This window comes from Somniosus microcephalus, chromosome 9 (genome assembly GCF_052327205.1).
Source record: "Somniosus microcephalus isolate GS21.2 chromosome 9, FLI_Smic_1.0, whole genome shotgun sequence".
NCBI lineage: Eukaryota > Metazoa > Chordata > Chondrichthyes > Squaliformes > Somniosidae > Somniosus > Somniosus microcephalus.
In genome coordinates, this window is record NC_140995.1 from 234,235,808 (window position 1) to 234,263,289 (window position 27,482).

General features: G+C 45.0%; 2 protein-coding genes across 5 annotated transcripts in view; one reads left to right on the top strand and one right to left on the bottom strand.

Moving 5' to 3' along the window:
- The window catches only part of LOC147113131 (BRO1 domain-containing protein BROX-like), a 34,796-nt gene extending 26,605 nt beyond the window's left edge, over positions 1-8,191 (bottom strand). Inside the window, exons 1-2 of one of the 3 annotated variants that reach the window (XM_085998030.1) lie at positions 8,051-8,191; positions 1,661-1,767 (exon numbers count right to left, since the gene is read on the bottom strand). In XM_085998030.1, the coding sequence (XP_085854156.1) occupies positions 1,661-1,767; positions 8,051-8,109 (166 nt within the window). In that variant the 5' untranslated portion in view covers positions 8,110-8,191. The other 2 variants (XM_085998031.1, XM_085998029.1) reach the window with 2 other exon arrangements.
- Positions 8,192-8,332: 141 nt separating this feature from the next.
- The window catches only part of aida (axin interactor, dorsalization associated), a 65,611-nt gene continuing 46,461 nt past the window's right edge, over positions 8,333-27,482 (top strand). Inside the window, exons 1-2 of one of the 2 annotated variants that reach the window (XM_085998027.1) lie at positions 8,333-8,653; positions 13,847-13,916. In XM_085998027.1, coding sequence (XP_085854153.1) covers positions 8,547-8,653; positions 13,847-13,916 — 177 coding nt within the window. In that variant the 5' untranslated portion in view covers positions 8,333-8,546. The remainder of the gene's footprint in view (positions 8,654-13,846; positions 13,917-27,482) is intronic. The other variant, XM_085998028.1, reaches the window with a different exon arrangement.

Here is a 27,482-nt window from a genome sequence, read left to right on the forward strand (position 1 = left end):
TTTTTACTAAAGACTGCAGTATGTGATCAGAGTACGGTCTAGTCTCACCTCGCCTGTCTGAGGGCTGCATGCAGTCCAGTGGCGTAACACACGACTGCATCAGCCTGATCACACTTTTGACTGAGCTATGCCTAATGCAGCGATGAGAAGTGTCCTTCAGTTAGATTTCCAACAATGCAAAACCAAGTTGATAGGGATCAGTAAAATTATACTTGCTCTGAAGCAGCAGAAATATTAATTTCTAAAGAGGTAATTACCACACCATTGAGTTCTGCACAGACATTAACTTTGTCCTTGCCAGCAATTCAACCAGATAATTGTTTCCAAATTCCTCAATGGCCTTGCCCCACCCAAATTGAGACACTCTTTCCACCCATAAGTCACAACCCAAATTCTCCATTCCTCCTGCTCCGCTTGTACCCGCACGCACTGCAGCCAATCTTGTCAGGTATCATGCCCTGCTCTCTGGAAATCTTTGGCCTAAACCATATTACTTTGTCACCTCCATCGCCTTCAGTAGCCTCATAAAAGAAAGCACCTGCATTTAGTGCTTTATGTCTCTCAGCTTGTCCCAAAGCTCTTCATTTAGAACCCTTACAGGGGAATGAGAGCAACATACAAGCCTGGGATCAAATTCAGATCCCAGAGATGAAATTATATTAATATACTGTGTCATGCAATCTATACATATTTTAAAAAACCCAAAACATCAGAAAGAAGGAAAGAACACATTCATATACAGGTAGACTATCCTTTATCCGAAAACCTCGGGACCAGCCGAGTTTCGGATAAAGGAGAATTTCGGATTTCGGAAGGTGGGTCGGCGGGGGTCCGCGGGGGGGTCGGCGGGGGGTCGTGCGCACGACTTACGCTGACGCTCAGCGTAAGTCAGTCGGGGTCGGCGGTTGTCGGGCCGGCGGGGTCCGCGGGGGGGGGGGGGGTCGGCGGTTGTCGGGGCTGGCGGGGTCGGCGGTTGTCGGGGCCGGCGGGGGGTCGTGCGCACGACTTACCCTTTAACCGAACTTCCGAAACCGGAACCCTCTAAAAACCGAAGGTTTTTTCGTTCGTACGCACGACTTACGCTGAACGAAAAAACCTTCGGTTTTTAGAGGGTTTCGGTTTTCGGAAGTCCGGATAAAGGGTAGTCTACCTGTACCACCTTTCACATACTCAAGGCGTCCCTAAACACTTTACACATTTGATGTGTAGTCACTGTTGTAATGTAGGGAAACGTGACAGCCAATTTGCACACAGCAAGATCCCACAAACAGCAAAGAGATAACAGGAAATCTGTTTTGGTGATGTTGGTTGAGGGATAAATATTGACCAGGACAGCGGGGAGAACTCTCCTGCTGCTCTTTGAATAGTGCCATGGGATCTTTCACATCCTGTTGAACAGGCAGAAGCAGCCTCGGTTTAACGTCTCATTCAAAAGATGGCATTTCCAACACAATAGCACTCCCTCGCTACTAGTGATGTATCAGCCTGGATTGTGCTCACGTCCCAGGGGTGCGACTTGAATCCATGACCTTCTCATTTAGAGGCAAGAGTGCCAGCAGTGAGCCAAGGCCGCCTCATTGATTCCCCTGCCTGGTACAAAATTTAGCATAAATAATGTTGGCATCAGACCGTTGACCTGTAGCTTTAATTATATTTCTACCTTGTAAGAGAGAAAAATAAGCATCCACTGCATTTTGCATCATGTCCATGTTACAATTCACATCTGTAAATAACTCCAGAAGTTTCAGCCTTGTACTTCTCAAGTCACTGAAAGACAAAAAAAAAATATTACTAAGACTATTTGTATAATCACCAACCTGGTATAAATTTGCAATGTTACTGTACAGTAGAATTCTATAATCCATGTTTAGCTTTCATCTATTCTTTTAGATCCTGTCATATTGTGCACATTGTTCTCTCAGTAAGGGTCCATCCAGTTGATGTAAGAACATAAGAAATAGGAGCAGGAGTAAGTCATTTGGCCTTTCGAGCCATTTAATAAGATCATGGCTGATCTTTTACCTCAACTCCACCTTCCCGCACTATCTCCATATCTCTTAATATCCAAAAATCTATCGATCTCTGTCTTGAATATACTCAATGACTGAACATCCACAACCCTCTGGGGTAGAGAATTCCAAAGATTCACAACCCTTTGAGTGAAGAAATTCCTCCTCTTCTCAGTCCTAAATGGCTGACCCTTTATTCGGAGACTGTGACCCCTAGTTCTAGACCCGCCAACCAAGGGAAACATCCTCATTCCACTGCTACTCCTGAGCTAGCTACTAGCAGGTGCTATGAATGCATTGCAGGCAATCCTCGTTCTTTGATTTTCTGCAGCATTCCCCCACATGGACTGGCACAAATTGTAAATTCATCTTCTGGGAAAGAAGAGAGCACACGATCAGGTTAACACATTGACAGCCTGCGAACATGAATCGGAACCAATTGCAATTAACAAGATTGGCCCATACTTAAATTTCACAAGGCTCTACATTAAAGTATCAGCACTACAAGTTGCAAGTCTTTTGTTCTGTAAAAAGGCATAGCTAGAGCCAACTAGAGTGAGAATTTAATCTTGGTGGTTACTGCAAGCTCAGAAAGGCTGAGAAAAAAAATTGCACAACGGTACACGTCAGCCCCAAAGTCATCCAGGACAAAGCATCCCACTTGATTGGCACCCCATCCACCACCTTAAACATTCACTCCTTCCACCACCGGCGTACCATGGCTGCGGTGTGTACCATCTACAAGATGCACTGCAGCAACTCGCCAAGGCTTCTTCGGCATCACCTCCCAAACCGGCGACCTCTTCCACCTAGAAGGACAAGGGCAGCAGGTACATGGGAACCCCATCACCTCCAAGTTCCCCGCCAAGTCACACACTATCCCGACTTGGAAATATATCGCCGTTCCTTCATCATCGCTGGGTCAAAATCCTGGAACTCCCTCCCTAACAGCACTGTGGGAGTATCTTCACCACACGGACTGCAACAGTTCAAAAAGGTGGCACATCACCACCTTCTCAAGGGCAATTAGGGATGGGCAATAAATGCTGGCCTTGCCAGCGACGCCCACATCCCAGGAACTAATATTAAAAAAAAATTCCCATAGTCTACTGTACGTCTGGACAACCTGCCATTGGAAGCAGTTACTAAAACCTCAACAGTGAAAGCTAAAAACCATACATGTATTCAACACATAATGTAACCAGTGGGTAAATCCACTCCAGCCAAGGACAATAGACCTATTGACAGTGAACAAAAAATTATCAACTTATATGTGCTCACATAATTCAAATGGGAACACGCCCAATCCAATAATTAAGTTCAGTTTGTACATGTGTCATACACTGGAGACAGACATACATACACAGGATGCCTGTAGGACCCATCTCTTGGAATGTGTTAGTGATCCCTCAGTTTAGAACAGTGGATACCGATGATTCATTAGGAGAATGCCGGCATGGGCATGCTTCTGTGATTATGTCATTACAACTCTGCACACTAATTTGTTACGCTCACACAATTAGTCTTCACCTCTTCTCCATATTACACCCCCAATGATGCATTCTTGCTTTTTTGGGGATGATTAAGGGTGACAATTTTTTTATTCGTTCATGGGATGTGGGCATCGCTGGCAAGGCCGGCATTTATTGCCCATTCCTAGTTGCCCTTGAGATTTACTCAATAAAAAAATCAGAACAAAGTTATAATAAATGGCATTTCAATTTATATGCTTCCTTTAAAAACATTAATATTTATTCCAATCCCCAAATGTTTATATCTAAATTTAAATTGCACAGTGTAGCACCGAGCAATATAAAGGAGGAAGATTACAGCTTCGATCCCTGGTCTGCACGGAGTTAGCTGATCTCAGATGAGTTAGTGGTGAGGATATTACAATTAGTCTCAGCACTCCTGAGTTAGAGAGAGCCAAGGCCAGATCCCAGCACCAGTCGTGGCTTGCTTCTGGTCATTATTCAATGATCTCTACTAGGGAATATCTATTAGGGATGAAACCATAATCTAACTCTGCTGTGGTGCCTCTCAGTTGAATATCCTCTCGATACTTACTGTCTAGGTTCATATGTAAAGAATGGCCACTGGTGCAAGGTGGAACCAGAGTTGGATTTAAGGAGCTTGCAAACCATGCAGCCTCAAAAGACTCTCCACCCTACAAAGCCCTTTATCAAACAACGACCTTGTGGCTACTCAGTGCAGTTGCCTGTAGGCAGAGGCAACACTGGGGAAAGTGGTGGAGCAGTTCTCAGCAGCACAACTTACAGCGGCAACGTGATGGAATACTCATATTCACCTGGTTGGGTGCAACCACTTAAGAAGGTGGGCGCCATCTAGTGTCCCTCCCACTACTCTGGTTGCAGTATGCACTGTCTACAGGATGCACTGCATCAACTCACCAAACGTTATTTTGACAGCTCATTCCCAGCCCTACCGCCGAGAAGGACAAGTGCAGCAATGTCTTGGGAACTCCTTCACCTCCAAGTCGCACATGATCCTGACTTTCATCATCACTGGGTCGAAACCTGTAATTCACTACCTAACACCATCACCACAAGGCTGCAGCAGCTCAAGAAAGCAGCCAACTACCATCGTCTCAGGCCAATTAGGGACAGACAATAAATGTGGCCTTGCCAGCACTGCCCACAGAAGCTGCTCATCGACGACTTCTGGGACAAAAGGAAGCATTGGGTTACTGCCACGGTTCTGAGTCTTCCGCTTAGGGAGGGCGGTCAGGCGCTGGTGTGCCTTCGTACCCGGGCTGTGACTTTCCGTCTACAGACCTGTACGTCAAGGATCCTCCCAGATGGTGTGCACTGGCAACGTATTTCTTCCGCCAGCTGCACGGCCTCAATTACGACACGCAGCTCCTGTTTGTAAACCTGTGGGGTGCCCGTGCCTCCTTGTGGGAACTGCCTGTCCTTCTACCAGGAACCGATCAGGGTCTGGAACAAGGTCAGCTGCAGACGGAGTTCTCCCCCATCAACAGTGGCAGTTATCCTTCAGGAGCCGCTGCTCAGGAATCCGCATCTCCATGACCACGGGTTCATGTGGTTGACGGATGGCAGTGCTCTGTCTGCCAAGGTGACCAGTGTCAGGGACCTACTGGATGGCAGAGGAGCGGGTTGGATGGCACCAGAGGAGCGGGCGCAGCACCTGTCCTAGGCCGACGTCCGGCTCGCAGCTAAAGCCATCGAGTCGCTAAAAGTGGCACTAGTCCCTGACTCCACTAGGTGTGTCAAGGAGGCTCAGGACGTGTCAAGTTGACCCACATTCCGCCGGAATTCCTCATCGGCGCCAGGCCCCGAAACCTCCCTCAGGGACCAGTGCCTCACAACTTGTGCTCTCTCAGGGAAATCCCTTCCGTAACTTTTCATTCTGCATGGAGGGGATTCATGTACAGGTTGCTCTTGCACACCCTCCACTTTGTCATCCTCGTCTGCCGTCCAGACACGCCTTGGCGCACCATCTTGTCATCCGGAGGAGGCGGGGATCCCCAATGGAGGGCTCTCTATGCAGAAGTCCTCCCTTTATCTATTGGGGATTTGGCAGGGAGGGTGTTGCATGGGGCATTTTCTGCGGCCTGGAGGAGTCCGTGTTCCACGTTTACATAGTGTGTGAGGGGTTGCAGCCCCTCTTCCACTATTTGAAGGGGCTGCACCTTGATTTTTGGGTGCACTTCAGTCCCACGCACACTCCTGATCTTTGGTCACCCGGTGCGGAGCAGAGCGGGCAAGTCGCAGGACGTCCTCGTGGGACTGCTTCTGGGCTTGGCCAAGGTGGCCATCAACAGGTCCAGGCAGCGGACGGGTCGCTCGGCCCGACTGCCTGCCTCTCTTCCATGGCTATATTCACGCCCGGGTGGCCCTGGAGAAGGAGCACGCGGTGTCAACCGGCATGCTCGAGGCCTTCCGCGACCAGTGGGCAGCACAGGGACCGGAGTGCATCATCACCCCCGGGTATAGCATTTTAATTTAATTTGTTAAAGTTCCTTTAAACTTTTTTGTTAAGTTATAGTTTTTATTGGTTGTGCCCCTTTAAAAAGGGGGCACATGGTTGACTTTTAATAGGCAACTGCCTATGATAACAGAAGAGTCAGCACTGACCATATTCCATGAACATATATATTTTAAAAAACACCCTGTTCAGCTGATCAAAATTTCCTGTGTTACTGGGATTTTCCCCGCCAGAAACCGTAACCCCCCCCCCCCCCCCCCCCTTTCCTCAATGCCGTTTCACCCTCTGTGTAGACATTCTGCAGCTAAGCTTACAATGTGACTGGATACAACAGTTTAGCTAGAATATTATTTTGAGATTTTTTTCCATTCTCGAGATGTGGGCATCACTGGCAAGGCTTGGATTTATTGCCCATCGCTCGTTCCACTTGAGAAGGTGGTGGCGGGCCTTCTTGATATACCTGAAGGACAGAGAGCATTTAAGAGTCAACCATGTTGGTGTGGGACTGGAGTCACATAGAAGACAGATTGAGTAAGGGCACGTTTCTTTTCCTAAAGGACGTTAGTGAACCAGTTCAGTTTTCACAACAATCCGACAGCTGATTTTGTTTTGTTTTACTTCAGATTTTTTTTAAAAATTAAAAAAACTGAAACCAAATCCTCAAACTGTCATGGTACAATCTGAACTCATGTTCTCTGGATTATTAGTCCAGCAACATAACCACTACATTACCATCCAGTAATGTAACCACTACATTACCATCCAGTAATGTAACCACTACAATATTATACCCATATACTCTGGGCATCAGATTGTTAATTCCATTTGGGTTTGGATAAGACTATTTGCATCTTGTACTTTCTTTAAACAAATCAGGCAGTCGTGCAAAAGTGGGCCTCACTAAAGTGATTCTTGGTGGGATCCCCAAAACACTACCACCACCTAGAGTGAAACCATGCCCCAAGTACCAGTATTGCCTTCAAAAGGGGCAAGGCTTCTTGTCCTAAATGCCTTTTCCTATTCCTAAAAATTCTTATATTAAGGAAGTGAAAACGTTTTAAAAAGTGAACAAATGCACAGCAAATAAAAATCAAGAATGTATTTTTCCCATTTCTACATAATGCTCCACACTTAGATAAACAGTCTGTGTTCACATTTGAAAATAAAAAATAGCCGTCATCTGTGATTTTAAAGAAATGGAACTTTTCTGAAATTGGAATATTTGTGACCAGTCCAAAATGACCATACAAGAAAACCCCGATAGTGCATTAGAGCTTGATATAGCTTCTTGATATAGATGGCTGCGACCGAGATTCCGTCCATTTAAAAATCTGAATCACTGCAGTGATTTAGTAAATATTGGATTCCATATTGGAGAAATATTGTGGGCCTGGTGTCAAATTCCTCAGTAAACAAGGAATTGATTAAAGAAGTTGGGAGTTTTTTTTCCAAGGGGCATATTTTTCCAGTTATTCTGAGTGCTTTGTAACTGAATTGTAACTCGCTGGTCTCCTCGGGAGAGGAGGGGGTGAGGCACGTCAACACATGAGGCAGGATATGCTTTGTTTTGGAGAGGGGAACAGAAAAGCATTGTAGATTTAAAGGGCCTAGCTGAGCGCAAAGAGCCAACGCTTGATTTGTTTTTGTGAACCTTACTTGCAGATCTTCGCCGCGGCGTTGTTAGTGGCAACTCCGTAGAGATTGAAGGAAACCGGGGCCGTCGCCTTTAGCGGGTTTCGATGAAACCAGTGCGTCATTGTCGTTTGCCGGCTCGTTTAATTAAAGATAGACACCGTCAACAAACCGATGGCAACTACACCCGACAGACGAGGAAGTCACAAGCAGCGCCGTCGCTCACACTCGGCTACGCGGTGACGTCACACGCCACTCTCCCAGACGTCGCATCCCATTGGTTGTCGAATAGCGGAATGTCCCATGCATGCCAGGTTTTTTGTTTACTTTTTTTCGCTATTTTGTTTTTTTTAAATAAATTCTCCGTTTAATTACTATCGTGCGTTGCTTTCATTTTCTAAAAAAGAAAAAAACGTAATCACAATATGCCCTTGCCATACTTTGTCCCACGCCCTCTTTCATCTTCGGAAGACGTCATTTCAGAATGCAGCATTCTCATTGGTTTGCTGGTCCATCCCAAACGGGCGCGCGGCCTCCCAGGCTCCGCTTCACTTGTTGACGGTTACCTCACCTCAACAGTCGCGTCACGTGCCGGCTCAACCTAGCTTTAAATGTATGGTTCGGAACGTCGACAGTGGGTGGACATAATGACTGATCACCAATGGAGCCAATCAGATTTGCGGCCAACCTGCCGGGCGGGACTTGCCGCTGTCAGGTTATGTTCAGGGCCGCTTCAATTTTTCCCCTCCTCCTCCTCCTCTTCCTCTGGATTGGATTCCACACAGAGCCTAAATGGGCTTGGTCAGGAGCTGGATTTGGTACTGGTTGGAGGCTGTGACTTGAGTCAGAATGTTACGTGAGGAATAGTTTGAAAACCGAGCCCAAATGTTAACCTGATACCATTTGGAACGATATTAAAAAATACATTTTTAAAAGATGACTGATATTAATAAAACAATACAAAAATGGCACGCAAGTTTCAGCAAGGGTACAGACTTCGATTCCTGGGGACAGTTAGTGGAAGCTATCGACGAGTACCAAATGTGAGTTTCTATTAATCGCGTTCAATTAACCGTCTGAGCTATTATCGACTAAACTTTTTTTGTAATTCATTTCTTGCAATGTAGGATTAAGTAGGAACTTTTTAACAAAATACTGAAAATAATACCAGTCTTTGGATTTTAAACTGGCAGAGCCATGTTCAGTTCATTCTGCATCCACACCCTCTTTTGTTATGGGTGGAGACAGCAGGATATGTTGATACTTGCTCTGTTTTGAACGAGAATAGTTGCATATTTTTGTTTGCATTGAAAATTTGCTTTTAAAAAAAAAATGTTTTAGGCTTTAGCTGATTGCAGGTTTGATTTTTGCATCAGGACAAAATGGGGAAAATATTACATGGTGTTGCATAAATATATCCTATAAGTTGGGTGTGACTTTTTACTAGCCCTGTACCAGGTAATTGAAAAATGCGCACACACACCTGTATTAGACCCATGGCATCAGGATGATGAGAGATCTGGAAATGACTTGCTCTGATGTGTTTTTGCAATGCCCACTTCTATATAACCTCCATTAATGGATGCACTGTCTTTTTTTAAGTTATCTTTCCCTTTTCTTTTGGTACCCCTCTTGTACGTCTCTCTTCCCCCCTCGAGAGTTGACCTGCCCTCTGGTTCCAGCTACTAAGTTGGGGCAGCTTGGGATGACTCGGCCTCTTGTGGTGGAGTATCTGGCTTCTGTAATGCATTTTTTCACTGACTGCTCAACTAGCTTTGTGGAAGTTGCTGTATGGGTAACTGTGGGCATAAACTGCTACCCTACCCTTTTGCAGCACAGTGCATTAGAGCTTTAAAATGTGGTGCTATGTCGATGTGTGAGCATGTCATCTTGAGCAACAAAGCCATAAGGGATAAAGGTAGTCCTGGAAGGGGGTGCCAAAGCTGGATTATCATTTAAGATTGTGAATTGAGTTCCAATTCAAAACATCTGAACATGTGTCCAGATGAGCAATTCTAAATTAATTAAGTTTTCATTAAATAGTCGTTGGACTGTTTTTTAAAACAAGGTTGTGGCTTCCCAATGGCTCAGCAAGTTTATTCAACAATTGTGAGCCATACAGACAGGAAGGTCCAGGATTCAATCCCGAGTCTCTGCTGAGATTAAATAATCTTAGTTGGGGTGGTAGAAGGATGTTTCAATTGACCCAGGGTGGGTGATGAGAGCCAAAATACTCAGCTAAGGTCCCTGCTCCTGATCACTGTTTTAGTGACCCATACGGGACATGCACGTGTGTAGTTGACATGCGAGAACAGGAGGAGTGGGCTTAACTGTGCTTCCATCCTTCTCTTCCCTCCTCACCAGTCAACTACCCCGTTGACACTCCTGTGATGGTCACTTGACTGAGCTACTGGAGGGCAATTGACATGCATCAAATTAGGATTTTAAAAAATTGCCACAGATGATTTATGGAGTTTCCTTCTTCTGCAAAAAAAAACTTGTAATCATAAAAAATTACATTTTATTCCTTCCTCAGATTTATAGTGATGTATGTATTGACTTCCATTTCCGCAATGATGAAGGGAATTGTGTCTTCAATAAAAAATGATATTTCCACGCTTTTACCTAGATTGGGATCAGGCAGTTCATGTCAAAAGTGTAGCGGTTGTTTCTTCTTGTGCCTTTCTCCATAACACATGTTTCAAGTCTGTATTGGCTGGTCTGTAAGGTGTTTTCCTCAAAACAGGAAATGGGTGTGCAATGTCTTTTGCAGGAAGTAGCCTTAGTGGACTATTCCTGGAAATGTCCTCTTGAGAGTTCCTCTAATGCATCTTTCCCCTTGACCGATGGTAATTATAGATGCATCCCAAGAAGGATGGGACTCTGAATCGGGCTCGTGATTAAAAATTGGGGAAACTGGAGGAAAAGGGTGCACGTTATCCAGATTTTTTTTGTTGCTAATTTTCACACTTTGCCTCCTGAAAGTGTTGACTCCTTGCTTGGGCTCCTCATCCATGGATGCAAGTGTTGCAATTCTACCTTGCCCAGGTGACCACTATTCACGCGGGTCTTGACCGTGAGATTTGGTAGGTTTTTGCACTGTCAGCAAGCGTGACTGGCTAGCAATCAGATGCGGAAGCCCTGTCCAATTTCCCCCTTCCTAACCTGCTGCAGCACCATATCACTGCCCTGACTGAGATTAGCTAACTCAACACAGATCAGGGATGGAACCTGGGGCTCTCTTGTTCCCCATATGCTACTTTTTAGTTAAACCTGCTGACCCATCATTGGATGTTTTCATGGCCCACCAATCCTCTGGACATTTGGGATGCAGAATAATGAATTATCTGAGCAAACTGTTAGTGCAAACTGTGCATCAAACAGAATGATCTTTTCTTGTCCTTTTGCTATGTTTGTATGGGTGATGTGAAATAATCATCTGACACCACTGTATCCTAGACCACCACATATTAAGGGTGGCCTTTTGATGAAGAGTCTGAGCATCTGTGCATTTCCTTAGCAGCACAGTTTTCAGTTTTATGAATCAGTTCTCCACATAGCAGTCTCGTGCCAAATCTTTCATAAACAATGCACTTCCATGAAATACTTTTGCTGCAGCTCTTCCTTTTCATCTCCCAATTGGAGGATGTGGAGAATTGGGGAGCGATCCCTTTTCCTTTTCATTGCTCAGATCCTTTCGAACAATCTGTGTTTAGGGAGTATATATTCTAATAGTTCATACTGATCAAAGCAACCATAGTTCTCTGAGGAGATGCTTTGAAATCTCTTTGATACTGCCTGAAGTGGAAAGGACTTATTTTGTCTGAATAACTTGCATTGACAGTTTAGCTTTTGAAAGGTCTAGACTTGTTACAACTACTAGTTGTACAACTTGATAAAACATTCTAAAGCACTTCACATAGGCAACACACAGACATTGAACAATGATATGGGACAAAGGGTGATGGGGGTGACTGAATGGATGTTCAAGGAGGTAGGTTTTAAGAAGACTTTCGAACAAGGGGTTAGAGATAACAAGCTTGGAAGGGTTTAGGAGGAGAGGTTCAAGGAGGGAGTTCCAGAGCTTGGGGGCCGAGATGGCTGAAGGCACAGCTACCAATGGTGGGGCGAAGAGATTTCAGGATGCACTGGAGGCCAGAGTTGGAGGAACGCAGAGTTACAGAAAAATAGGAGCAGGAGTAGGCCATTTGGCCCTTCGAGCCTGCTCCGCCATTCAATATGATCATGGCTGATCCTCTATCTCAATACCATATTCCCGCTCTCTCCCCATACCCCTTTCTTGGGTTTCAGGGCTGGAGCATGTTGGAGATGGGGAAGGATAAGACCATGAAGGGATTTGAACACCAGGATGAGAATTTTGAGGCATTGGGAGAGTGAGAGCCAATGTAGGTGAGTGAACACAGGGGTGATAGTTCAGTGGGGACTTTGTATGGGATAGGATATGGGCAGTGGAGTTTTTGATTAGCTGAACTTTGAGAGAGTGAAGGGGGAGAGGTCGGTGAGGAAAGCATTGGCATACTCGAGTCTAGATGTAACAAAGGCAGCATGTAGATGAGAAAAAGAAGAGGGCCCAGGGTGAAATATTGGGCATGCATGCCAGAGGTAACCTTGCAGAGTGGAAGAAGGAGCTATTGCAGGGGATCGATTGGCTGTATTGGGAGATGTAGGAGTGGAACCAACCAAAGGTGGCAGCATGTAGTTGGACCACAGAGTGACGACAGAGGAGGATGGAACACTATGGAGGGGAGTGGGGAGGGGGGGGTGCAAAGAGGGATGCCATGGTCACAGCCAATCGATGTCATTTGGATGTTTTGGTGCTGCAGGCAAAGCAGAAACAGGACTAAAGAATGACCACTTAGGTACCGAAGGATTATTGTGCATGTGGAGCCATATTGTAGCATGAGTCAAAGATGGCAGGAGGAAGAAATAGGAAGAGGGGTGGAAACTAATGGAAGGCATTATTACAGCTTGCAACATGAGCTTGTCTGTGTCTGTCTATCATTATATATCTATCTATCTATCTATCTATAATAATTATATATCTATCTATATCTATAATAATTATATATCTATCTATCTTTATATAATTATATATCTATCTATCTATCTTTATATAATTATATATCTATCTATCTATCTTTATATAATTATCTATCTATCTATCTTTATATAATTATCTATCTATCTATCTTTATATAATTATCTATCTATCATTATATATCTATCTATCATTATATATCTATCTATCTATCTATCTATCATATATCTATCTATCTATCTATCATTATATATCTATCTATCTATCTATCATTATATATCTATCTATCTATCATTATATATCTATCTATCTATCAATCATTATATAATATCTATATATATATATATCTATATCCTAGTGGGGAAACCAGGATTACTATTGTGAATAGCCATCCTTTTATAACTATTAGATGGCATAATATTGTCCAGTTCCTGCCTTGATAAAGTGTTCCCTAATATAAATAATATTGACACTAATTCTTCTCTGTTTTTGCTCATGGTAAGTGAGTATGTACACTTTTTATAAAGGTAGGAGCATTAATATAGAATATAGTGCAGTCACTAGGCAAACATGACGACTAATTTACGCACAGCAAGGTCCACAAATAGCAATTAAACGAACAGATAACGTTTTGCTGATGTTGGTTGAGGGACAACCCCTTGCTGTGTTTTGAATAATGCTACGGGACCTTTAATGTCTACCTGAACAGGCCTACGAAGCCTCAATTTAATGTCTCATCTGCCAAATGGCATCTCCAACAACGCAGAACTCCCTCTGTACTGCACTGTAGTGTCAGCCTAAATTATGTGCTCAAATTCCTGAACCCACAACTGTCTGACTCAGAGTGGAGAATGCTACCAACTGAGCCAAGCTGACGTTTGATCAGACTTTGCTCTGTATTCTTGTTATTACTGCATGGAAATTATTACTTAAAATAAAGTGCTTTGAGTTCATGATATCCCAACTTCTTGATAAAATTACTGAGAACACAGAACTTAAAACGAGATTGTACTGTTTGGTAATGACTTTATAAAATAGAATGCATATGTACATTATGCAATATGTTTGTATTTTTTTCTCTAAGAAATGTTATGGTTATATCTGTAGTTTTTTGTTGCACAGTCACTTACTAACCAGTTTTAAGATCTAACTGTTTATGAAAATCATATTCACACAGACTAGCCAGGCATTTGCAGAAGGAAGTGCAGTCAACAGCCAACTCTTCTGAATTCTCAGAGGACCAAAAGGTAAGCCGTGCAGCACCACAGAAATGTTAGTCGTGCCCAGTATTCTAGGCCCTGGTGCATTCTGATTTTAGTAGTTCAGTACTAGAGATCAGAAGGCACCTGCCAGCGAGAGTTAATTTGATGGTCAGTGCAGCAATCTCAAATATTACTATTTTACTACAAAATATCTGGCAAGTGGCGACTACTCAAATTTCAAGGCTGGAGTTTTGCAAGTGTGTGGACTGCTCACTTACAGTCTGACTCCAAATCCTGCATTGTGTGTGGATCCACGACAGATTCCTTAAGCTCACTGTCATATTTGTCATTCTATTAATTAGATGCTAGAGGTGGGTGGGTAAGGGTAATGCTAGACTAATGTATCAGGCTATATTTATCACTTTTTTAATTGTCTTTGCTTATTCTGCTTTTTGGTTATATAAAAAAAAAAAAAAAAATCTGCTTTTTGATTTTCAGTTTTCCTTTTTGGTTAAATAAAATCTGCTTTTTGATTTTCAATTTTCTTTTTATTATATTTTCCTCCTTTTCATCCCTCCAGTCTTGAAGGTGCTGACTGCTGCCTTGGCAAGATTCCTTTGGTATCATCTCTAAGTAGCTTTTCTTCGTGTGAGCCTAGATGTTTTGGCAAGCTATTTGTATGTGAAGGGCATCACGGTTAAGTTCACATGTCCTTGCATGTGCTGCTTCCAGGATAGTGTCAGCAGTGGGAACTCTGAACAATCGGGAGAGACTGCATTCTCTAGCAGCTGAGAGAGACTGCCAAAGAATCAGCAGTAGAGAACTTTGAGAAATGGGTCTCAAAGATTACTGGCTTTTGGGGAGAGATGCAGCAGTGAGAAACCTATTTAGACCTGCAGTTTGTGGTGACTTTGGTAATCTCAGCTAGGCAGCAGTTTGGCCTTTGCAGTTGACCTCCTGGGCTATGGAGGGGAAAAGTCAGACCAGGTTCCCACTCCAGATCGTCATCCAGAATCCCTGGTGGAAAGTGCATGTAAAGTTATTGAGCGAAAATGAGTTCTGACACCCATGGAACTATACACCTAAAGGGAGAGGGGAAAAGACATGAAAATTGACCACTTCGATGAGGTACTGTACTCCAGCATGAGTCAAATTAGAGTGAACTTAAATATCCTTCTGTGTTTCTCTAAATTGTATGGAATATTTTTGTTTTAAAAAATGAGTACGGATGATGTGAGAGGACCTGGCTTGAAAGAGTTGCTGAGTCCAGTAGTACAAAGCAGTTGAATACACACAAACATGACGCATTCATTGAAGCACACTGGGTTAGTGACCACACTGCCGGTGTTAATCCAGCTGCCTCTCAGTCTCGGCCTCAGAAACGCCTCTAAGTCAGTTTCCCTTGGTGACGTCAACCGACTGTGTTGTTGAATTTAATTGTCATTACTGATGGGGAGACTTCCTCTTTATTAATTGGATGACTTTTATAAAATAAAAATGACATTGGAAGATAAGTAAAGATGGAATTGGCAAAATGAAATCAAAAGATCAATATAGAAGATAGAGAGGGAGACATGTTAATTTGTGGAGCAAAAGCAAGTTAAGGATGTCAAGGGGAACAAGGGAAGGAAAGAGAAGGTGGGTGGAATTTATGTATTCGGTTCCAAGATGTTAAAATATGATTTCACTGGTTATAAGACGAATGAGTAGGTGAATTGGGAGTGTTGCCCAATGTGAATTTCAGTTCTGTTTGGGTGGTGTAACCTAGATTAAAAATGGTCTTAATTATATTATAAAATGAGCTAAAAGATAATCTGTAGAAATGAATATGAAGTGTATTGAGTTCTTGAAGATGACTGTACAAAAGTACATTTTATTTGCAATCACAATGTGAACTTTTCATCTGATATTTTTGACTAGCCATTTGGATGCTATAAATGAAGAGCTGTATTGTTTTTGAACCTTGCAAGAAATCGGAGTCAAATGACTTGGTACTGAATGTACACATTCCATTTGTCATCACTGTGCCATTGTCTCTGTGCTGATGGTTTAAAAAAAAATACTTCACATTCTCCTCTTTCCTTTTTCATGTCACAGGTGTTTAATTTTTAAACAAAACCTTATCCGTAGCCACCTTGCGTGAGACTCTGCGCAGTATGGCACATTGGGAGAGTACTTAATTACTGGATCATAGTTTGTTTTCTGTTGTCTTAACGGTGAGATGTTTGTGAGCACGTTAAATCTACGTTACTAGAGGGTGGGACTCAAAAGAGTGAAGAACAAAATGGCCAGTCAAGCTTCTCAAGTAGCCTGTTCTCTGCACTTAGTATGTTTAGGGGCCATAAATATAAGGTAGTCACTAATAAATCCAATAGGGAATTCAGGAGAAATGGTGAGAACCCAGAGAGTGGTGAGGATGTGGAACTCTCTACCAGGAGTAGTTGAGGTGAATAGTATAGATGCATTTAAGGGGAAGCTAGTTAAACACGAGGGAAAAAGGACTAGAAAGATATGTGGATGGGGCTAGATGAAGAAGGATGGGAGGCAGATTGTGTGGAACATGAACCTGTTGGGCCAAATGGGCTGTTTCTGTGCTGCAAATACAATGTAACACTATGTTGTAGGTGTCTTCACACTACTACGAAAATACTGCAGTTGAAACTGACAGTTAAACAAACGTGGTTTAATGTACTGAAACAGTTATAAACAAAAGAACGCAGGAGAAACTCCAAACAGGTCTATACACAAGCTGGATCCACGAGGACTGAACAGAAATGCCCTACCCCCCTGACGTCATGACGTTTCCCGCCGTTGGGAACGTCACGTGACCCGCGTGATGACGTCATCACGTCGGATCGCGATTTTATCGATCCTGCACTGTTTAAACAGCGCACACACTTAAAGGTAACAACTATGACTAAAGACAATTATAAACATTGCTGCAAGAGTCTCTTGGTGGCTTTGCCACATACGCCCCCCCAGAATTGTCTTTAACGAGGAGCGTCAATCGCAGAGGAGGTCGGACAAGCCTGTTTGACCGACTCCTAAATTCCCAGAGAGGAAAACGCTGAGCAGGTGGCGAACTGGCGGGTAGCACGGTGCAGGTAGGTGCGGCGGTAGCCGGCGGCTGGCCCTGGCGCGGGGGCTGAGCAGGTTCGACTGGCTGTTCGAGGTCTAGGTGCGCAGGCTTGAGGCGATCGATGGAGATGTGCTCCGGCTTGCCCCCGAAGTCGATCGCGAAACTCTTGCCCCCGGCCTGTAGAACCTGGAACGGACCCGCATATGGGGGTGCGATGGGCGTCTTGGCGTACAAAGACGAATTTGGCCTTTGACAGCTCCATGGGGACGTTGGAGGAAGGCAAACCATGCTGCGAGGTCGGAACAGGTCTGAAGCACCGAGCCGCGTCCTGGTGGGCCTCCCGCTGACCGGCTGCAGACCACGGCCGCGTAGGTGACGGCAGGAATTTGCCCGGAGAGAGAGAGAGGAGAAACATCGAGAGACCAAGATGGAAACATCGAGAAAGACTGAGGGGGCACTTTAATTAATTAATTAATTAATTAATAAAATAAATAAATTAAATTTATTTAATTATAAGTTGTGAGTTCCTCACGATGCTCTCCCAGTGCGGCCACCCTGTAACCAGAGATTGTTCTAGAAGCCTGGGTAGAAATATCAATGTAATTACTGTAGAAATTACTTTTTTTACATTATTGCTTGTTCATTTTATGTGCTGTCTTTTTATGTCTTTCATGTCTGCTTTATTTATATTTAAAGTATGTATGCGTGTATATGTCGGTATGTGTTTTTTTGTATGGCGCCGATGAAGATGGCTGCCGTCCTTGCAAGCTCCGTGCGTACCAGGCAGCTAAGTGTTCTTGCTGCTTGGTGCTCTCGGCTCGTCAAGAAAAAAGCATTTCACTGACTAGATTACGCTTCTTGTATTTAGTTATGTGACCAATAAAATTGAAATTGAACCCGAAGTGGCTGGCCGTAAACCATTTCCGCGGCAGAAGACTGTAAATCCTCCTTCGGCGCTGTGCGCAGTCCCAGCATAACCCACGGCAGTTTATCGACCCATGCTGCATCCAGAAGGCTGGCCCTGAGCGACGCCTTCAATGAACGGTGGAACCGCTCGCACAACCCATTTGCCTGCGGGTGGTAGGCCGTAGTGCGATGGAGTTTAGTGCCTAATGCGGAGGCCACTGCATTCCATAGTTCCGACGAGAATTGCGGCCCGCGGTCGGACGAAATATCCGCCGGAACACCGAAACAGGCTACCCATGATGAAACGAAGGCTCGAGCGACATCCGCAGAGGTGGTAGATGTTGTGTATGTCCCATTAAGGGAATAACTGGTCTCAGACTGCAGTACCGGCAGTGACCATCCCTGTATAAAAGGCCCTGGCAGGCTTCTGTAGTTTCAGTTTCCAGATTGTCTCCATTCAGTAAAGACTTGTTAAACCAACTCCTGCATTCCGTGTCTCCATTAGCACACGGATTTAATACTGGCGACGAGTAAGAAACGAACTTACCTGCCACTCGGCAGCACCTCAGACGACGTTATTGAAGGTCGAAGCCAGAAAAGAGAAGAAAAAATAATCCAAAGAAACTCGAGAAACGGGCGTCGACCGCGGGCAACCGCCCTCCAAATCATCGGATTGAAAACTTGCAGGGGAAACTGTCAAGAGCCAGGCTTGGTTCCCCAGTCTGTGGTTTCCCAGCTAATCGGGCTGGTGGCACGTAGTGCACTGATCCTTCCTGGGCTGCGGCGGGCTAGAGCTCGATCGGGTGGCTCTGCAACGGGGCCGGGCAGCGAGTCGGGAAGCAAAGAGAGAGAGAGAGGGTGGAGCACACAGGGCGCGGCCGGTGCTTCGCAGCCGGGCAGCGTTCGGACCTAAGAAGAGGGAGGGAAGTGTCCCAGAGGGCCCGCTCCACGACGGGAACGGTTAAAAATAAAAATACCGCGGAGAGTGGCGTTGGCGGCAGCGGCGGGAAAGCGCAGGAGGCGCCATCTTAACTCGGCGAAGAAGGAAAAGCGCGGGAGGCGCCATTTTGATCCATCGGGGATGAAGGCAAAGTGCTGGAGACGCCATCTTAGATTTTCAAGATGCCAAAGACTGGCGATATCACTGCCTTCGATAATGCAATAGAAGACTGGACCACGTATGTGGAAAGAGTCGAGGTATATTGCGAGGCAAACGAAATAGCCATGGGAAAAAAGGCATCGGTATTGCTAAATTTAATGGGCGCAAGAACGTACGGCCTATTGCGGGACCTGATTACTCCAGCCAAACCGAAGGCGAAGAGTTTTAACGAAATTGTTGCTATCCTACAGGAACACCTAAATCCTACACCGCTGCTGATAGCAGAAAGATTTAAATCCCACAGGAGAAATCAGCATAAAAATGAGAGCAATGCTGATTACCTTACGGAACTACGCAAGCTATCAAAGCACTGCCAGTTCGGAGCAGGACTGGCAGATACCTTACGGGACAAATTTGTCTGTGGACTCGAGTGAAGGAACCCAGAAGAGGTTACTCTCAGAGAAAGAGCTGACGCTAGATAAGGCTTTCAGCGTGGCAGTATCGTACGAAGCAGCAGCAAGGGGAGCTGCGGAAATACAACAAAAGCCACAGGAATACGGCACCCACGAAATGACACGGGGATTTGCAAAATGTTATCGCTGCGGCAGAACAAACCATGACCAGAAGGACTGCTGGTCCAAGGACAAAATATGCAGGCAATGTGGAAAGATGGGACACATTGCATGAGTTTGCAGGTCTGAGAAGAAGACCAACGACAATAAAAAGGCTACTAAGGAACCGTACAGGAAAGTACAAAAGATGACGGACAGTAGTTCCGAAGACCAGATGAGCGATAGTGAATCCGGGAACAAGAGACTAAGCTGTCTCAAACTTCACAATGTAATCGCAAAAGAGGATCACCGAACCATTTGGGTCACCCTCACGATAGCAGGGTCTCAGTCAAAATGGAATTGGATACAGGATCAGCTCTAACCGTCATGAATCGACGAGACTACGAGCGGCTATTCTCACACGTACCCTTGAAAGAGACATCCATTGTCTTGAAGACGTATACGGGGCAAAAAGTATACCCCAGAGGAAAAATAAGGGTGCCTGTCGAATACAACGGCAAGAAAATATGGAAATTGTATCTCTACATTCTGCAAGATGGTGGACCACCGTTATTGGGACGTGAATGGATCAGAAAGATAAGTTTAGACTGGCACTCCATTCAGGCACTGACGGTGGCTGGTAAAAAGGATGACGACGTCACTCCTGGACGATTGTCAACAATCTTAGCTGACGCCAAAGAGGTATTTCAACAAGAACTGGGCACTCTTAAAGGCGTAACCACCTCGATAAAAATAGAAGCGAATGCAATTCCCAAGTTTTTCAAAGCGACGGCTGGGCGAATTGCATATGGTACCAGTCTTGAGGCAGAGCTGGAGAATCTGGAGAATGCAGGCGTGTTATCTAAAGTAGACTGGAGCGAGTGGGCGACACCCATCGTTCCTGTCATGAAGAAAACGTTAAACAATAAGTCTGAGGAGCCAAGGAAGGTTCGCATCTGTGGGGACTTCAAGGTGACAGTGAACCCAGTCCTTCACACAGTACAATATCCTCTTCCAAGGATAGAAGATATCTTCGCCTCACTATCCGGAGGGAAGCGTTTTACAAAAATTGACCTAGCGCAAGCATATTTGCAGATGGAGGTTGAAGAATCCTCTAGGAAGTATCTCACGATAAACACTCACAAAGGTCTTTACCAGTATAATCGACTGGTATTCGGAGTAGCATCAGCTCCGGCGATATGGCAAAGAGCGATGGAACAAGTCCTGCAAGGGATTCCGAGGACTCAGTGTTACTTGGACGACATCCTAGTGACAGGTGAAGATGACCGTGAACACCTTGCCAACCTAGAGCAGGTGCTCACTAGACTACGTGAACATGGGCTACGAGCTAATCGCCCCAAGTGCGAGTTTTTTAAGAAACATATCGTATTGTGGCCACGTGATTGATGAAGAGGGGTTGCATAAGTCCCCTGACAAAATTGAAGCGGTAGTTAAGGCTCCAGCGCCTGAAAATGTGTCGCAACTGAGGTCATTCCTCGGATTGGTGAATTACTACCATAAGTTTTTGCCGAATTTGTCCACAATTCTGCATCCACTGAACGCCCTACTACGAACGGGAGTAGCATGGAAATGGAGCAATGAATGTAAGCGGGCCTTTCAGAAGAGTAAGGACCTAATCACTTCAAGAGAAGTATTGGCTCACTACAACCCATCACTACCGATACGACTGGCGTGTGATGCGTCTCCCTACGGCATTGGGGCGGTACTGTCACATAAATTCCTTGATGGTTCTGAGAGGCCGATAGCTTTTGCGTCACGCTCGTTAACTTCAGCTGAGCGTAACTACGCCCAGATTGACAGAGAGGCCCTCCGCCTGGTGTGGGGGGTGAAGAAGTTCAATCACTACCTGCACGGTCAGAAATTTACTCTACTAACTGATCATCAACCTCTCGTCTCCATTTTCAAACCTCAAGGGCGTACCGATAATGATGGTACAACGGCTACAGAGGTGGTCCCTTTTCCTAGGGGCACACCAATGTGATATCGAGTACAAAGGAACTAAACAGCATGGGAATGCTGATGGATTGTCGCGCCTACCGTTGCCGACGGTGGAAGAACTACTGGCAGTGGAGCCAGTGGAGTTATTCCACTCGACTATTGTCGAATGTCTCCCTGTGACAATGCAAACATAGAAAAGGAAACACGAAATGACCCGACACTCTCCTGGGTCTATGATTTAACGGCGAAGGGATGGCCAGCACATGGCGAACCACTGCTGCCAGCATTCTCGCCGAGAAGAGAACAGCTGTCAGTGTGCAGAGGAACCTTGATGTGTGGATCCAGAGTAGTAATTCCACCCAAATTGAAGGATAGAGTGCTCAATGAGCTTCATGAGGGTCATCTGGGAGGGGTAAAAATGAAGAACTTAGCCAGAGCGTTTGTGTGGTGGCCGGGAATCGATAGAGAAATCGAAGAGATGACCAAGAGCTGTACAGGATGCCAGAAGGTCCAAAACGCCCCACCACAAGCCCCTCTACATCCATGGGAGTGGCCCTCATCTCCATGGCAAAGGGTGCACATTGATTTTGCTGGTCCATTTATGGACTCGATGTTTTTAATTGCGGTGGATGCACATTCAAAGTGGCCAGAGGTAATAAAAATGTCCTCAACCACCACAGAAAAAACTATCCCACTCTTACGAACCATATTCACCAGGAATGGGCTGCCTGAACAGATTTGCTCTGACAATGGACCACAGTTTGTGTCTGAAGAGTTCCGGAGGTTCTTAAAGAACAATGGTGTTAAGCATTACACATCCGCCCCATATCATCCAGCCACTAATGGATTGGCCGAGAGGTTTGTTCAAACATTCAAGAAGGCTATCAAGGCAATGTGTAATGAAGATATACCCCTACAACACAAGGTGGATAACTCCTTGTTTGCGACACATGCAGTTACCAACCAAACTCCAGCCATGATGTTCTTCAATCGAAGACTACGATGCCGCTTAGATTTGGTTAAGCCAAACGTCCGAAGAGATGTGGAGAACAGGCAGTTTCAGAATATGAATGAAAGGCCGACCAGGAGTTTTAAGATAGGTCAACCAGTTTTGGCCCGGGACTACCGCACAGAGAAATGGCAGCCAGGAACGATCTGTACACGGCAAGGACCTCTAATGTATACCGTGGCCGTTGGAGAAAGCATTGTAAGACGCCATGCTGACCAGATTCTAGAGTCACTGGAAAACCTCAACTCTACACCACGATCTGATGCACCTGGCGATGAAACCGAAGTACCAATTGCATCTACCGCAGAATTGGTGATATTGGAAGCAGATGAACCAAACAACGACATTGATCCCGACTCAACCTTGCCAGAAGAACCTGATATCCCAAAGAGGCGTTATCCAGACAGAATCAGGAAGCCTCCTCAAAGACTGAACTTATAATTGCTTAACTTCAACTAATGTATCTAGCAATTGTAATTGTAATTAGTTATTATTTAGTTGTTAAATGAATGTTATGTACTGTTTATCTAAAAGGGGAGGAATTGTTGTGTATGTCCCATTAAGGGAATAACTGGTCTCAGACTGCAGTACCGGCAGTGACCATCCCTGTATAAAAGGCCCTGGCAGGCTTCTGTAGTTTCAGTTTCCAGATTGTCTCCATTCAGTAAAGACTTGTTAAACCAACTCCTGCATTCCGTGTCTCCATTAACACACGGATTTAATAGTAGACGTCAGGGGAACCGTCTCTGGCCACCTCGTGGTGCGGTCCACCATCGTCAGAAGGTGTGTAAAACCACGGGACGGTGGAAGTGGACCCACTAGGTCGACGTGAATGTGGTTGAACCACCGCTCTGGCACCGCGAAGGTGGCCAGAGGGGCCCTGACGTGCCGTTGCACTTTGGCCCGCTGACAAACCACACAAGTGTTCGCCCAGTCGCGGACGTCTTTGCGTATCCCTCTCCATACGAATTTGGAGACCAGCAGCTTCTGCGACGCACGCACCCCGGGATGCGACAGCCCGTGAATGGCGTCGAAAACGTCTCAGCGCCAGGTCGACGGAACAATCGGACGTGGATCACCCAAGGAGACGTCGCAGAGGCGTGTGGTACCTGCCGAATGGAACGGTACATCTCTCGGCTGAAGGCTGGCGGGGTCAGAACGAAAAGCTTGAGTCTCCGGGTCGCCAGCCTGGTCAGCTGCCATTCTTGCATAATCAATGCCTAATTGAACGGCCTGGACAGCGGTGCGGGAGAGGCAATCCGCTACAACATTGTCCTTGCCGGCCATGTGCCGGACGTCGGTGGTGAATTCGGATATGTAGGTCAACTGTTTTTGTTGCCGAGCCGACCACGGTTCTGCAGTCTTGGCCAGACCTGAAACGTTAACTCTGTTTCTCTCTCCACGGATGCTGCCTGGCCTGCTGAGTATTTCCAGCATTTTCTGTTGTTATTTCAGGGTCTAACTTTTAATATGTTATTTAACAGTGGAAGAGTCAAAGTTTTCATCAGTTCCCCTGATTTGACAGATTTCACTGATTGCCGGCTATGTGGGGGTGGTGGGGGGCACAGCGCAGCCAGTGTCGGAGCAGTGAATGACTGACCGCAACTACTTCAAGATTTCTGTGTTAGGATGTGCATGCACTACATCCTGAAATTGCGATCAGTTTGAAACGGGTAATAACAGCGTTCGCTATTCGTTTACTGTTATTACCCACCGTAAATTCCGGCATCATGTGTTTGACTTTTTTTAGAAATCTTAGTGTATCGGTGAAGTGGATGTTGTATATATTGGTTTTCCGAAGGCATTTGAAATGCCGTGTAAGAGACATTAACATTTTTAAACAAAGATGGTATTAAGTGTAGCTGTATAGATAGCAAGGTGGCTACAGGACAGAAAGCAAAGAAATGGTGCAAATGGATGTTTTTCAATTTGGCAGGATGTGGGCCATGATGTTCCAGTCGGGATCTGTGCTGGAGCCTGGGACCTAATTAGTTTCCATTTATATGCCAGTGTCCGAATCATTTAAAGAGGAAAGACCTTTATGTTTGCTGATGAGAGTAAATTGGGAACGATAGGAAATGTGAGGGGAAATTGTAGGAGAGCACAAGGCAGGTTTGTGGAATGAGGAGAATGGTGGTAGATGCAAGTCAGTGCAGAGAAGTGAAAATAGTACATTTTGGGGCACAGGATTAATGAAAGGAAATAAGACTTTAAATGGTAAATTCCTATCGGACTGGAAGAACAGACAGGGACAGGAGTGCATAGGAACAACAACAACAACTTGTATTTATATAGCGCCTTTAAAGTAGTAAAACGTCCCAAGGCGCTGCACAGGAGTATTTTAAGACAAAAATTTGACACCGAGCCACATAAGGATAAACTAGAGCAGGTAACCAAAAGCTTGGTCAAAGAGGTAGGTTTTAAGGAGCATCTTAAAGGAGGAAAGAGAGGTAGCGAGGCGGACTGGTTTAGGTAGGGAATTCCAGAGCTTAGAGCCTAGGCAATAGAAGGCAAGGCCACCAAACGTTGAGCGATTATAATCAGGGATGCTCAAGAAGACAGAATTAGAGGAGCGCAGATATCTCTGGCGGTGGGGGGGGGGGAAGCGGGGGGTTCTGGGGCTGAAGGAGATTAGAGATAGGAAGGGGCGAGGCCATGGAGGGATTTGAAAACCAGGATGAGAATTTTGAAACCAAGGCGCTGCTTAACTGGGCGCCAATGTAGGTCAGCGAGCACAGGAGAGATGGGAGAACAGGACTTGGTGCGAGTTAGGACACGGGCAGCCGAGTTTTGGATGACAAGTTTACGTAGGGTGGAATGTGGGAGGCCAGCCAAGAGTGTGTTGGAATAGTCAAGTCTAGAGGTAACCAAGGCATGGATGAGGGTTTCAGCAGCGGATGAGCTGAGGCAAGGGCGGAGACTTGCGATGTTATGAAGGTGGAAGTGGGCGGTCTTAGTTATGCTGCCGATATGTGGTCAGAAGCTCATTTCGGGGCCAAATATGACGCCAAGGTTGGGAACAGGAGTAGGCCCTTCAGCCCTTCAAGCCTGTTCTGCCATTCAATAAGATCATGGCTAATCTGCGATCTAATTTCACATACCCGCCTTTGGCCCATATCCCTAACATCTTTGGTTAACAAAAAGCTATCAATCTCCGATTTAAAATTAGCAATTGATCTAGCATCAATTGCCGTTTGCGGAAGAGAGTTCCAAACTTCTACCACCCTTTGTGTGTAGAAGAGTTTCCTAATTTCACTCCTGAAAGATCTGGCTCTAATTTTTAGACTATGCCCCTAGTCCTAGAATCCCCAACCAGTGAAAGTAGTTTCTCTCTATCTACCCTATCTGTTCCCCTTAATATCCTGAAAACTTCAATCAGATCATCCCTTAACCTTCTAATTTGTGTAATCTCTCCTCATAACTTAACCCTTGGAGTCCGGGTATCATTCTGGTAAACCTACACTGCACACTCTCCAAGGCCAATATATCCTTGCTAAGGTGTGGTGCCCAGAACTGCTCACAGTGCTCCAGGTGTGGTCTAACCAGGGTTTTGTACAGCTGCAGCATAACTTCTACCCCCTTGTATTCTAGTCCTCTAGATATAAAGGCCAGCATTCCATTAGCCTTTTTGATTATTTTCTGTACCTGTTCATGACATTTTAGTGATCTATGTACCTGAACCCCCTCCCCAAGTCTCTTTGGACATCCACTGTTTTTAGCTTTTCGCCCTGTTCTATCCTTTTTAGGTCCAAAGTGGATGACCTCACATTTGCTTACATTGAAATCCATTTGCCACAGTTTTGCTCATTCACTGAATCTGTCAATATCCCTTTGTAATTTTATGCTTTCATCTACACTACCTACAGTGCTGCCTATCTTTGTGTCATCGGCAAATTTGGATATGTGACTTTCTATGCCATCATCTAAGTCGTTAATAAATATTGTGAATAGTTGAGGCCCCAACACAGATCCCTGCGGGGCACCACTAGTCACATCCTGCCAATTTTAGGACCTACCCATTATCCCTACTCCCTGTCTCCTGCCACTCGGCCAATTTCCTAACCAGGTCAATAATTTGCCCTCAATTCCATGGGCTTCTACCTTAAATAACAGTTTCTTATGTGGGACTTTATCAAATGTCTTCTGAAAGTCCATATAAATGACATCCATAGACATTCCCCTGTCCACTACTTTAGTCACCTCTTCAAAAAATTCAACCAGGTTTGTCGGGCATGACCTACCTTTCACAAATTCATGCTGGCTCTCTCTGATCAACTGAGAACTTTTGAGGTGTTCAGTCACCCTATCCTTAATTATAGACTCCAGCAATTTCCTGACAACAGATGTTAGGCTAACTGGTCTATAATTCCCTGGTTTCCCTCTCTTGCTATTATTAAAAAGCAGAGTGACATGCGCAATTTTCCAATCTAAAGGGACGGTTCCTGAATCGAGAGAACTTTGGAAGATTATAGTTGGGGCATCTGCAATGTGCTCACCTACTTCCTTTAAACCCTGGGATGGAAACCATCTGGCCCTGGGAATTTCTTTAGTGCCATTATTTTCTACATTAGTTATTTTACTTGCGTTAATTTTATTGAGTGCAGATCCATAGATCTTTAAAGGCGAGGGTGCAGGTAAAAAGGACAAATGGATTCTGGATTTTATACATGGGGCATTTGAATATAAAAGCAAGGAAATGTTGTTGAATTTGACATGGCATTGGTTAGGCCACATTTGAATTATTGTGTTCATTTCAGCGTACCTCATTATTGGAAGAATATTTGAGCCATGGAATGATCGCTAGCGTAATGCCAGGAATGACAGGTTATGGTTGACAAAAGTAAGAACTGGCATTTATACAACGCCTTTCAGAATCTCGGGACGTCCCAAAGCACTTCAGAGCCAATGAAGTACTTTGAAGTGTGGTCATTGTTGCAGCAGCCAATTTGCACACAGCAAGATCCCACAGACAGTACTGAGATAAATGACCAGATAAACTCAGTGATGT